The 13,802-nt window shown below is 40.4% G+C and overlaps 2 protein-coding genes across 2 annotated transcripts; one reads left to right on the top strand and one right to left on the bottom strand.

Annotated features, from left to right (window-relative positions):
• Window positions 1–570: 570 nt before the first annotated feature.
• Window positions 571–8,015, top strand: LOC144032248 (G-protein coupled receptor family C group 6 member A-like). Its single transcript, XM_077539981.1, has 6 exons — window positions 571–729; window positions 1,588–1,891; window positions 3,428–4,243; window positions 5,147–5,359; window positions 5,447–5,570; window positions 6,310–8,015. The coding sequence occupies exons 1-6, from the start codon at window positions 596–598 to the stop codon at window positions 7,230–7,232; spliced, it is 2,514 nt and encodes an 837-aa protein (XP_077396107.1). The 5' UTR covers window positions 571–595; the 3' UTR covers window positions 7,233–8,015.
• Window positions 8,016–8,368: 353 nt separating this feature from the next.
• On the bottom strand, window positions 8,369–12,954 carry odc1 (ornithine decarboxylase 1). Its single transcript, XM_077539472.1, has 11 exons — window positions 12,776–12,954; window positions 11,874–12,020; window positions 11,638–11,766; window positions 11,371–11,544; window positions 11,121–11,293; window positions 10,801–11,017; window positions 10,552–10,635; window positions 10,301–10,463; window positions 9,537–9,652; window positions 9,247–9,461; window positions 8,369–9,164 (listed from the first exon to the last, which is right to left on the bottom strand). Exons 3-11 carry the CDS (start codon window positions 11,728–11,730, stop codon window positions 9,029–9,031), a joined length of 1,371 nt encoding a protein of 456 aa, XP_077395598.1. The 5' UTR covers window positions 11,731–11,766; window positions 11,874–12,020; window positions 12,776–12,954; the 3' UTR covers window positions 8,369–9,028.
• Between the last annotated feature and the right edge of the window lie 848 nt (window positions 12,955–13,802).

Genomic DNA, 13,802 nt, shown 5'->3' with positions numbered 1-13,802 from the left:
ACAATGATTAGGAAGCACTTTGACATGCATATGAAAATTTACATGGGAAATTATTACAATTTGCTGATGAAAAAACAAAAATCTTCTAATTATCTTATACAAAATATGCAACATTATAAATACATAGAAATCATACTATTAATACAAGGAATGTTTTTGAATTTTACAATGCACACGGTGGCATTAAGGTTATGTAAATATGAACATTATAATTAGCTCGCATATGTAACTGTACTACACATTAGTTAACTAATGTCAGTGGCAATCACATAAATACATTAAGTAAATGAATTCCTAACTTTCAGTGATCAAACAAATCTATGCACAGTTATATTGGCAAAGATACAACTTCTTTTTATATTGTTCTTTTTTCAATATAAACCTGTTATTTCACTTCTGCATTACATGGCATCAGCACACGGACAATAGAAAAGATCATGTCTGACTTTCCATGAGGGGAAGTTGCTATATATATATATATAAGTTGGCCTTTTGTCCTCAAATCTGTTCATAATCCAAAGAGGAAAGCACATGTAAAGATATATTCCAGCTATCCACGATAATGTCGTTCTTTAGTGTACTTGTTGTAAGTATAATGGCTGCGCTAACATCAGAAGAGAACACCTTGCTGAATGCGTACCTTCCAGGTGACATCATTATTGGAGGACTTTTCCCGCTTCACTTACAAACTAACAGAACGGCGACACCGGGACCTGTTTCCTGCAGCCAGTAAGTACGAGCGAGCTCAGTGAAAAGAGGCACCTGCGCCTCAGATCTGACCTTCAGTAATCATATTAAATTCATCACTAAAACAGCCTTTTACCAGCTGAAAAACATATCCAGACTGAAGGACTGCATGCTTCAAGCAGACCAAGAGAAGCTTATCCATGCTTTTATCTCCAGCAGACTAGATTACTGTAACGGTCTTCTGACTGGACTCTCTCAAAAGAACATGAGACACTTGCAGCTCATTCAGAACGCTGCAGCTCGAGTTCTGACCAAAACAAGGAGATCAGAACATATTACTCCAGTACTTAAGGATTTACACTGGCTCCCTGTCAGCTGTAGAATCGATTTTAAAGTTCTGCTACTCGTCTATAAATCGCTAAATGGTTTGGGTCCTGAATATATCCAAGAAATGCTGATTGAGTACAAACCCAGCAGGGCTCTGAGATCTACAGACTCGGGCCAACTAGTGGAACCCAGAGTTCGAAGCAAACATGGTGAAGCTGCATTTAGCTATTATGCTGCACATAGATGGAATAGGCTACCAACAGAAGTGAAGTCAGCCCCGAGTGTAAATGCTTTCAAATCCAGGTTAAAAACTTTGCTTTTTTCTTATACCTTTGATTTGGGACTTTTAAACAGCTTTAATTAAGTGTTGTTTTTTTTATTTTATTTTTTTTATTTTATTTTTTTTATTTTTTATTTTTCCTCTGAATGTTAACTACTGTTTTTTTTATGCTTATGTGTTGTCTTTCCTTGTGTAAAGCACATTGAGTTGCCTTGTGTATGAAATGTGCTATACAAATAAACTTGCCTTGCGCGAGGACGTCGTTTCATGTCTGTCTTCTGACATCTTTTCAGCTATAGCTATCAAATGTTTCTGCAAACGCAAGCGATGATTTACGCGATTGGAGAAGTCAACCGACGCGAGCTTCTCCCGAACATCACGCTGGGCTACCACATCTACGACACGTGCGCGGACGTCACCTTCGCCATCAGGGCCGCTCTCGAGCTGGTCAAGTACTCGTCAGACCCGGAACGATGTTCATTACTGCCGCCTAACGCTTCGTCCGTCCGGCCTGAAGTGATGGCAGTGATTGGGGAGAGGTTCTCGGAGGTCTCAATCGCAGTTTCACGGACTGTCACTCTGTCATCGGTTACCCAGGTTAGTCTTCATTGGAAATGGAACCATCGCGCTCCAACGAGTGAGAAATCACAATCTGACTTTGGATGTATTTGTCGAAACAACACCTGGCAAAAATTCTGCAATTACTGCTCCTGCAGGGTGATGATGTCGTTTCATTTTGGAGAAAAAAAGCTTTTGTCTCCCATGAAACCATTTTACTCATAATAATAATAATAATAATAATAATAATAATGGTATGGTAGAAAACATCAAGAAAGTATCAGAGAGCTAATTGTAGTTGTTGTTTTTTTTTAAACTTTGTTAATGATTTGTTTTTCAGACTGAATATGAGCACACATACTTACATTACATAACTATTCGCCAATACCAAGTAGTAACAACACCTGATAATGACATTGTCAATTCTGATTAACACGTGTTTATTAAATAAAACATTGTTCAAAAACATCATCTTTCAGTAAAAGTTGTATAGGTTTCAAATGTAACAACTTTTACACTCAAGGTATATTTTAATGATGTAGGATTATATTTAAAACCATTTATCGGGTACGCATTGATGTACAAGATTTAATATTTTCCCCCCAGAATACAGTATTATTGTTATCATAATCATTACTTCTTTTTTATTTTATTTTAGAGATTAACTGGATGAAATCACATGACTTTATGGCTTTGGATGGGAAGTCAAGTCAAACATTTTCTTTATAATACATTCTATGCCGCCCCATTATTCTATAACACGGTATTCTCCATCCATCCATTTTCTTGACCTCTTATTCCTCACAAGGGGGGTGCTGGAGCCTATCTCAGCTGGCTCTGGGCAGTAGGCGGGGGACACCCTGGACCGGTCGCCAGCACGGTATTCTGATAGTGATTAATATTGTGTTTGTAGAATTATGAATTAAAGCTGCTCAATGCAGGAAATGAAATGTCAAGCCACGCGGCACAGTCGCTTCTTCACGTACACAATGTTCACATGGCGTCACAGCCGCAATCAGAGGGCGGGCAATTTGAACTCAAAGCCGGTCTGAAAACTATTACAAGACGTTTGAGTCATAAATGGTCAAATAAAAAGGCGATTGTAAAGATATTTTGTGGCAAATTGTTACATTGAGCAACTGTAAGCACCAACATGCATTTGTTGTTATCCTCCTCGTGGAAGTAGCAAGTGGCAAAATGGCCGCCCCGAGACTAAAAATGGGTGGATTTTGCTGATCACTTTATATTCCACAAATGCAATATTAATCAGAATACTTTTTAAAGACTAATGAGAGAATTTTTGACTCGACTTGGTCCGACATGACTGGAAGTGGGAAACCATATCACCTTGTCATATTATTACACATATGCATCTAATTGATCAATATCTAGATTTGAAATCAGGAAGTCTTGGACAAACTTGAAATATTTCAGCATTCCTACAAGTGAATAAATACAATTTGTCATTTTGGTACTGATTCAAGTTTAGGGTAGTCGTCGTACATGATTTGCTGAGTCTTAATTGGATGCATATTGCAAAGCAATACTAACAAGGCATATTCTTGCACGATACAGATTAGCTACGCATCGACCAGCGAGCTGCTGAGCAGGAAGTTGAAGTTCCCCACTTTCCTGCGAACGATATCAAGTGATGAATATCAGACAAAGGCCATCGCGGAGCTGGTGAAGCTGTTCAACTGGAAAACGGTGGCCATCATCGCAAGCGACGACGAATACGGGAAGTACGGCGCCGATCGCCTCCTACATTACTTGGGCAGCATCAAAGATGTCTGCGTTGAATTCATCGACGTTCTGCCTGGTGACTTTTCCAAGAACAATTCCAAAACCCACAAGAGGCTGGCGGCTTTTGTGGAGAACGTCAATAAATCCACTGCTGAGGCGATTGTGATTTTCACCAAAGGTTCCAACGTTGCTCTTCTAATCGAGGCTGCCATTAAAAACCAGCTGAACAGAACTTGGATCGCAAGTGATACCTGGTCCACCGCGACAAGGCTCGCTACTTTGCCTGCTATTGAGACGGCAGGGCGGGTGTTCGGATTCAACTCCAAGAGGAATGCGGTGCCCGGATTTCACGACTATGTTATGTCCATGTTCAACGGAACAACAAATGCAATCCTCGAGCATCACCTCACTCAGTACCCACTTTGCTCCAATGAGCCGCCGAAAGACAAAGGGGACACTTGCACATTAACAAATACCATACAGGAGACAGGTCAATGCGTGGACTTAAAATGCTTGGCCAGTCACATGGACGAGGATGAAAGTTACAATTTATACTTAGCTGTACAAGTTATTGTTGAGGGGATCAGACGCTTACTGGAATGTGACCATCAAAAGTGTCAACGGCATACGAACTTCACAGCCCTGGAGGTAATATCAAAGTTTCAATTCGGCATATTTTTCAATCTAACATGCGAAACAAGTTGTTTTGTTTCGCATCTTGGGAAAAGTTGATAGAAACAGGTTGGGCAAACTCACCTCTTGCTAGGTTTGTGGTTGTGATGCGACAAGGGGGCCATGATCAATCATTTTAGAACTATTTCCACCTTTAAATCAGGCACGGTGCCAGGACTTTGTTTCTTTTTGGGGGTCTTGACCAATAGGCCCTATGTGGGGGGCGAGAAAATAATCGATTTTCATCACTTTCACTGTCTTAACTTCTCTTTTTTTTTTTCCCCCATCGAAGAAGCATGGTCAATATAAAAATACTTTTAAGTGAATTTGACCAAAGAACATTGAGCAAAATAGTTACACCTAAATTCAAGTGACCAAAGGTTAACAGCAAAATATTCAACCCATAAGCTTGTGCTTCTCAATTATTTTTATTACACTCCCTCTGATTTTATAACACATATTTTGACTAGCTCAAAAGGTGGCCACTGCCACCTACTGTAGTGGATGTACAATTACACTTTATTCTAAACTTACAAAACAACTACAAAAAAAACCTGGTACCTGGGGGGGCATACAGGGCGCACCCTAATGACCAATCATGGCTCACCAGTCTTCTGAAGCTGCGCCGTAACTGGTCGTTACCTGAGCCCTGAACAACTGTGATGTCATTTTCAGTCAACAGCAAGTGCCAACATGGCCTCCCCTTGACATGAAGAAAAACGAGTGGATTTTGCTGATTTATTCATATTCCACTAGCAAAATATTTGAATCAGAATGTTATGTTTAGACTAGTGGGGGAACATACCTGTACAAATATTATGAACATGAATTTCTTGGTTGACTTCCACTTCAAAATTGTGTCCATGCTTGTCTCCATAGCTTTTCATGGAAATAAAGAAGGTCAACTTCACTGTGGACAAGACCCATTTATTTTTTGATATAAATGGCGACCCCAGTTTAGGATATGACATTTTGCATTGGGACACAGCAGCCGAGACACAACGTGATGTCATCAAAATCATAGGAGAATATTGGCCAAATGGAAAGATTGTGGTCCCGCAGGACATTGTGCAAAAAATGCAGAGTGTGAAGGTAAGCTTACTCATTTTTTTTTTTTTATTATGAGCCAAAATCATGAATCCATATTATGCTGTCTGCATCACGTGTGTTATTAAACAGTTGACGGCTTACAATTGCTCTAAAACTTGCGAACCTGGACAAGAGTTAAAGAAGCAGAATGCACAGTTGCAGTGCTGCAGTGATTGTGTTCCGTGTGCTGAGGGAGAATATTCCACAAGAGAAGGTAATAATACAGTATTTGTTTATGTTTGTAAATATCATGTTTGTTTTCACATTTCTATGATTTTAATTAGGGCTATCAAAGTTAAAGCGTTAATAGATGAATTAAAAAAAACACCCTGACGGGACTTTAGATGAAACAAAAGTCATTTGCGTTTCATTAATTAATAATTGCTGAATTGCACCCAATTGATATGATGTCTATACATGCATTTAATCAATCAATGTTCGCAAATAATAAAATGCGTTAATGTCAAAATATTACAGTATTTTGTATTTATTTTAATATTACGCGAATACGCGAGTAATTTAATCAGATTAATCGCGATTAATCAAAATTAAAAAGTGTGATTAATCAGATTAAAAATTTGAATCGTTTGACAGCACTAATTTTAATACATGTTCAAGTTATTTTTTTAGGGGGAACTTTTACATGATATATCTATTTATCTATTGATGAAGTACAGTATCGTGTGGCTAGTTTATGGAAAAGGCACATTACTAAAATGACTTTCCACAAACATGAATGTTACATATTATAGAGATGTGGAACTGTGTCAAACATTTTTGACTGGCAAACTCGATCAAATGTATTTTCAAATACGTATGTGCAACTGTAGTAATCTTTTTAATGCGGTAAAATGATTGTTATATGGTCACCTTTAAAAATAGGTTCGGTATTTGGTTGCAAAAAGAGGATTAGCATTTATTTTTCAACAAAAAAAACGTTTTGGTTCTTTCAGGTGTGGAGTGTAAACGCTGCAAAGACGACGAGTATTCGTCTCCGCAGAGGAACGAATGTTTGAAGAAAAAAGTGGACTTCCTGGCCTGGTCGGATCCCTTCGCGATCATGTTGAGTTTTCTGGAGGCCTTCGGGATCGTTCTGACGCTCGCGTTTGCGGCCTTGTTCGCTCTCAATCGTGGCACTCCCATCGTGAAGGCCGTGGGCGGCTACTTGTGCTTTTTGGAGCTTTTTTCTTTGCTGACGTGCTTCTGCCTCGCGTTGAGCTTCGCGGGGGAACCCACCGCGGCCTCCTGCATGATTGGCATGCCGCTCTTCGGGATGGCTTTTTCGCTATGTATCGCCTGCATTCTCGCCAACCTGCTGCAAATCTTGGTGGGTTTTCGGTTTGATCTGAAGACCAAGTCGTGCCTCAACAAGGTCAACCAGCCGCTGGCCGTCGTGGCGGCGGTTTCTGGGATCCAGCTGGCTGTGTGCGTGCCATGGCTCTGCCTTTACCCCCCATCTCCAAAACCGAAGAGTTTAGCGAAGACGGTCCTGTTGCAGTGCCACAAAGGCTCCACGGAATTCTTCATCGCGATGTTAGCCTACAATGCGCTCTTGGCTCTCATTTGTTTCCTGTTTGCGTTCAAAGGGAAGCAGTTGCCGGATCTGTACAAAAATGCAAGTTTAATCAGCGTGAGCATGCTGCTGTATTTGATCGTATGGATTCTCTTCATTCCCATTTACATCAATTTGTTTGGGGCGTACAAACAAGCCATTGAGAGTGCGGCCATTCTCATTTCGAGCTACAGTATCCTCTGCTGTCACTTGGCACCCAAGTGTTACGTTATGGTGTTTAAGAAGGAAATTAACGACGAGAAAGCCATCGTTGAGTATATTAGGAAGCATTACGAGAGGAAAGGGGTCTCTGTTGTTCAGTGATACAGACACATGCACGCACATCTGTCAATAGAAAAAAAAAAAAAAAAAAGCCCAGATTGGTCGTAGGAATAATTTCATCTGGCAGAAGTAATGTCATGAAAATTAACCGATGGAAATCAGACATTGCATTTCAGTTGTGGTCCAACAAAAACATTTTTATTTTTTTTAAATAAACTCCGTGTAATGAAAAACAATTTTAATCGGAAAATTAGTTTGGATTTACAAGATGTAAGTGCATCGTACACAAACTAATCGAACTGGTCAAAAAGTTGTAAATCGGTATAAATCAGTTTGATGTTGTTGATTTGTTTCTTTGATTTGAATTAGCTTGAATAGTTTGACCTTTGGCGTGCTTTTACGTTGTTATTAATAAAAGCTAAAAATAAAACCTTTCTAGGAAAAAAAAAACATATACACTGGCATGACATGCCCATTATAATTGGATTTATAAATAATTAAAAAAAATATATTGAAATTGTGACAGACTGCCAAAAAAGTATTTTCCATGACAATAAAATAGAAATAATTACGAGGGTGCATTTTTCATTGTCCCAGTCTTGTGAATGTCACGTGACAACGCCAAAATGTCATTCCCCAAACTACCATGTTTGCTCAAAGACAATTTCGAGCTTACGTTTTAAATGCTGTTACATAAGAAAAATATACACATTAAAATGAATTAAATAACATTAAATAAATAAAAAGGGAGCCGGGGGGTAATTCCGAGCTTATGTCACAAGTCAAAACGGGTCAATTCGGTGAAAGAAATCTCTCCACTCGTGAAAAGCATTGGACTTTGGATCGTTGTAATTTGATTTGTGAGAATTACTTTGATTTCAAACATATCATCGTGGTTTTAGTTTCTGTACAAGATAAACCCTATTGAAGTATTGTGCAGTGTGTGGACAAAAAAATCATTTCGTCATTATTTAATACTGTCAAATGACTTGCTGGTGAATGCACTAATAATGTTAGTATGAAACTCTAGAACAGGATTCTTGGAATGCAGTAGTAGCACCATCTGCAGCAAGGAGATGGCGCTATTGAAGCATTGTGCAAATGCCTTACTGGTTCTGGTTAGAACGTATTGGTCTTTAATAAGTAGTCCAAGTTTGATCAATCTTTCAATAAATCAATCAGTTCTGCACCACTTTATTAAAAAAAAAAAAAAGAATACAAAACTTGCAAACGTTTCCATAGGAAAGCATCATGAAATTGCAATCCCATGTCTCTTCCAACCCACACGTTCAGCTTTCTCCAGGATACAACCACAAAAATTTAAATTAAATGAGAAGAGAGGCAGTATTGTCTTTTGAGTCCTGTGGATATACGTAATTGCTATGATTTGTTTTTAACAAGGTGCCACCGAAAGCATAACATGACCAATTCTACACAGCAATGAAAATGAGCAATTTTAGCAAGGTGCTTGATAGAAACATGGCACTTCCCTAGTAACTGATGAATATTTAGCTTTGAGAATGACACGACTTCATGAACCATCAGACAATACGATGTACATTTTACATATGGGAAAATATTAATATTGTGAAATGGAGACAACGGACACATTCAAAATACATTATAGCAGCCATATTGAATGAAAGCATCCAGCCAATCAGCTAATTGAAAGTTATTAGCTTCCACATAGAATAGAGAAATGTGTGAGACAATATACTCCTCTTCTCCAAAGAACTGGCCAAGATTTGTCATAAGACAAACAAACAAAAAACAAAACAAGCTGCTCCTGTAATGAAAGGCGAATAATGCGAGCTCGACTGTTGTTTATCACATTTCCTTTAAACGACACGGGCCTGCGTGGGCTTTGTCGGAATCTCCAAGTTGCTCTCTCTTCCGCAGCAGGCCGGAACATCAAGCACGCAGGACTCCGCAGCAACCGGCAGCCCCTGCGAGCAGATCTGCTGCACATGTTGCCTGCAAGCAAAGCCACAGAACAAATAAGCGTCTGCACAGCCCGACGTGCATTCAAACAAATTCTTGCACGACATGTACGAACCAGGCTGGCCGCGAAATGACGTAGTGAATGTCAGGCTTCTGGAAGCCGTTGAAGGTGGAAGAGGCAGCCACCGTGTATGCGCCCATGTTCTCAAAGAGCAGCCAGTCGCCCACGTGCATGTCGGGCAGGTTACACTGCTCCACTATACGATCGAGGCCATCGCATGTTGGGCCCCAGATGCTGCAGGCATACATGGCCTCGTCCGGCTTGGGCTTCTATGGAAGCGTAGCAGACGAGCTGTTAACACTATTGTCTCATCTGGCAAGTAGTCAAGTTCATTTTCAGCTTACCTTGTGCAAGGTTGGCAGACAATGAGCGTGGTCATAGAGAATACAATTAAAGGATCCATACACGCCATCATTGACGTAGTACATGAAGCTCCTGTCACCGATCCCTTCATCTTCCTCTGTCATGAAAGCATAAATCGTCAATTTGTCACTGAACATCCAGCCATTTTCTTAACCGCGCATTCCTCATAAGGGTCATGGGGGTGCTGGAGCCTATCCCCAGCTGGCTACGAGCAGTAGGCGGGGTACACCCTGAACTGGTTGACAGCCAATCGCGGGTCATACAGAGACAAACAACCACACCAACACACCTGGGGGCAATTCAGAGTGTTCAATTAACCTTTAATGGTATTGTTAATTTTTATTACCATTGCTGGTATCAGCTGTTGATGTCATGTTACTTAATTAACACATTGTTTGTAAACATAGTTTTTCAGCATTATGATAACCGCTGTTGGCTAGTGCAAGTTTGTAGGAAAGTAGCTAAATTTGTTTTTGATACTAATGATATTGGGGTGGGACTTTAGTTTTTCTTCCTCACACTCTTTTTCAGGCTAGGTTTAGAAAAAATTGTCTAGAAAAATTGATATATTGTTAATGTTGATTATTGCCTGAAATAAATGAACAAAATGAAATGAAATGAACCTGCCATGCATGTTTTTGGAATGAGAATGGAAGGAGATTATTCACTGAACAGTCAAAAATAAATAAATCAATCAAATTAATAATAACAACATTGCCTTTCTATAAAATCAAACTGCCCTTACCATCAGAGGCCGACTCGTCATCCATGAGGACCTTTTTGGCGATAATGTTAACAACGAGGGTGTAAGCAGAGGCCACATAAAAGCGACCTGGTTCAGCGATGATCCTCACGGCGCTATCAGCAGGGAAATATTTATCCAGGGCTGGGTTGATGACTGCAGTGATCTTTACAGAGGCAAATTGTTGCTCGGTAAGTCCAAATACAACCAAAGCAAACAAGGCATTGAAGAAGAACTTGTCAAGAGAAAGATACCTCTTCAAATTTGAGCTCTGTATCTTCTGAACCAGGGAAACCCCCTCCGATGTCCAAAAGGTTCATGCAGAAGCCCAGATCATGCTATAAGAGGTGGTTGATGTTAAGAAACAATTAAGACTTTTCTTGACAACATTGGAGAAGTATTTGTCTTTATAGCAGCATAGAACTCTCACATGGAAAAAACGTCCACATTTGACATCCTTTCAGCTCCATCTAGTGAGTCAGTGTATAGTCGTCTTCACTCACCCCCATATCAAAGACACAGCGAGCATCTGTAATAGCCTGCTTGTAGGCCTCCGCGTCAGTGCAGCCACTTCCAACATGGAAGCTGACGCCGATCACATCCAGCCCCAATTCCTTGGCCTTCTCCAGAAGCCCTCGACAAGCTTTAAGCTGGGCACCAAACTTGATGCTCAGGCGACAAACTGCCTTGGAGTCGTCAGTGGCAATGCGCAGCACAAGCCTGGAAAACAGCAAAAGGAGTTCAGACAGAACATACGCGGCACAATCAACAAAGGCTTTTGCAGTCGCCAGTTGGGTGGAAAAAACCCCAAAAAAAAACGTACTTGGCGTTGTTATGATAGCGAGCCACTTTCAACAGCTCCATTTCGCTGTCAAAGGTCATCATCTGGACCCCGTGGGCAGAAGCATACTTGATCTGAGAGACCTGCTTGCAAGGGTTTGCGTAGATGATTCTGCTCGGATCCACTCCCAGAGACTGAACAAGCTGGATCTCAGTCTGGAAGTTACACACAAAAGCGGCCCTAAGATTTCAATCGTGCTATTAAGAGCAGGACATATTTCTCCAATAATTACCTTGCTTGCACAGTCGAAACCCGTTCCCAGTGAGGCCAGCGTCATCACAACAACCCGGCTGTCATTGCACTTGACGGCATAGAAAGGAGAGACGCGAGGAAGTGCCCTTGCCCAGCGCAAGTGCTTCTTCAAAACGTCCCCCAGGTCACACACATAGAAGGCATCCCTATCGTCCTGAAAGATTGCGTACAAAAGGTTTGGCACACATCCATCGTAAAAGAGAAAAGCAGAGCAAAATTCGTGACGAGCTAAAGCACAAGAACTTACCGTCATGGATGATTCGTTGATCTTCTGCTCTACAATATCCTTAGCAGAAAAGCCCTCTTCAAGGAAAGAGTAATCAAACTCGGCAGTATTCATGGTTGCAAGAGGCCCTTTAAAATCGTCACACAGAAGCTGGAAGAGTGTTGCAACATAGATAGGCAACGGTGAGTACTGAGCTTATGACCAAAAATAAAAAATAAAATATATGGTGTGAAGGCAAGAGCCAGTGTGGCACTTACTGGGTAGATAAGAGATGGAATTTTTAAGTCAGTTCCTCAGGTGCAGGAGATCCAAGGTGGCTCACCAGTGAAGTTAAACCCCTTTAAATAAGCCTCAAGGCCAGGGCCTGTTGAGCAGACAGTGTGTGTTCGCCTGGAGTGATGATTCTGATAAGAGAAGTGACAGTATTAAAATTACTGCAGCACTTTCTTCAGTAAACATACAGTTTCTATTCAAATTTGTGAATATTATACCAAATAGACATTCCAATAGGAATAAGACAAATATATCTTTTTTTTAATGCGACGTTGTACAACTACAAAAAAAAAGAAAAGAAAAAAGAACTACTACTGATTCAGGAAAACACCACATGGGCAAGGGGGAAAAAAAGTGGAGACGAGATCCCGCCCATGACAGATTTCCTCCAATCGCCTACAAGAAACGCCTTCATTTTATATGAACGACATCAAAGCCAACAAATGGAGGTGGACGAATTACGTAAACGTCAGTTTGCCGGTTCCGTTTTCCACACCATGAGGCTTACTGTACTTCTCGACATGAACACGAGAGGTGATCTTAGGCATGACTCATTCATTTAGATAGCACGGTCTATAAAATGTATTCGAAAATGAACACGACAATTCAATATCATCTTAACGCCAGGCGGTTAATTCGCAATGTTCGTATTCTACCTGGCAACTAACTGCCTGCAAGCAGCAACTGTTACTTGTTAAAGGAATGCGTATATTGCGTAGTAATACTCACGTTCCACGTAGTTTTATCTTTTAATTAGCATTTAAAAATCAAGCCACCACAAAAACTTCACCACGGGGGTCGTTCAAGCCATTCATTCGAACGAGCTACGGTTAGCTAACATTTATGTACAACGCAAGGCCCGAAAAACCAAAAACGGACGTCTTACCTTATAAAGCATTTACAAAGAGTTTGTCCATTAAACCCAAGGGCTGGGGTGTAAAAAAAACAAAAACAAAACTGTTTTCTTTGGACAACTGAGCCGCAGCTAGCGTTACTCCTCCACTTGGCTGAGACTGAAGTGGAAGCAGCGGACGTCCCGTCCTGCATTTATAGGGAGCTCGTTGCTACGGCAACGTAGCCAGCTGAAACCGGCCTCCCATCCACGTAAGAACCGGTTTGGACTTGTCCTCCATCAACGTGGTGGAAGAAGACAAGAGAAACACCGTTACAAGTCATCGGAACTCTTTTTCTGTGAAACTATGCTGCATTGTAGTGGACATCGTAGTGTTTTGTACTCATTTTCTAACGTTTGCGGGTTCTTGCCTGTACAAAAAAAAAAAAAAAAAAAAAATGGTTTTAACATGCGGTCGGCTACGTGCCACCTACTTGTAGAGTAACTGGATGTGCAATTGTGTTGAAGTTTAAATTTATGACCGCACTGTATGGTGAGGGGGGAAAAAAATTGGATTGATGCCCATAAAATCCAAAATACTGTGGTAATTGTTTTAGTATTTTCAGAGGTTGAAGTTCACATGATGTGCATGTGAATTTTGGTGACGGTTCAGAGCATTTTTTTTTTTTTTGTGTGGAATTAAGCGACATTTAGCGTTTCCATTTACAGTTATGTTCATTTACAGTTTGCTTTCATTTACAGTTTTGCATTCAAGCACAACTGTATATTGTTGCGGTTGTAATTTACAGTAGTATAGCCTTACCATACCTACTTATTGTGCAGTTCCTCTTTCTAGAACATCTACCTTAGCACCAAATGGACTGTAAATTAGTTTTCAGAGGAATATTGCACTCAATGCCACTGATCATATATAATAATTGATGATGATCTAGCATCCTAGATATCATAGTTAAATGCAAGTATTTAGTATCCTTTTCTCAGCAGTGTCTCAAGCACTAAAGGTTCTTGAGCAGCCTAATGAGATTAAGGGAGGTCAGGTGAGTCACACAATGACTCAGAT

The sequence above is a fragment of the Festucalex cinctus genome, chromosome 12 (assembly GCF_051991245.1).
Source record: "Festucalex cinctus isolate MCC-2025b chromosome 12, RoL_Fcin_1.0, whole genome shotgun sequence".
Lineage (NCBI taxonomy): Eukaryota > Metazoa > Chordata > Actinopteri > Syngnathiformes > Syngnathidae > Festucalex > Festucalex cinctus.
Note: the sequence above shows the minus strand (reverse complement) of the source record. Positions and strands in the feature narration are given on the sequence as shown.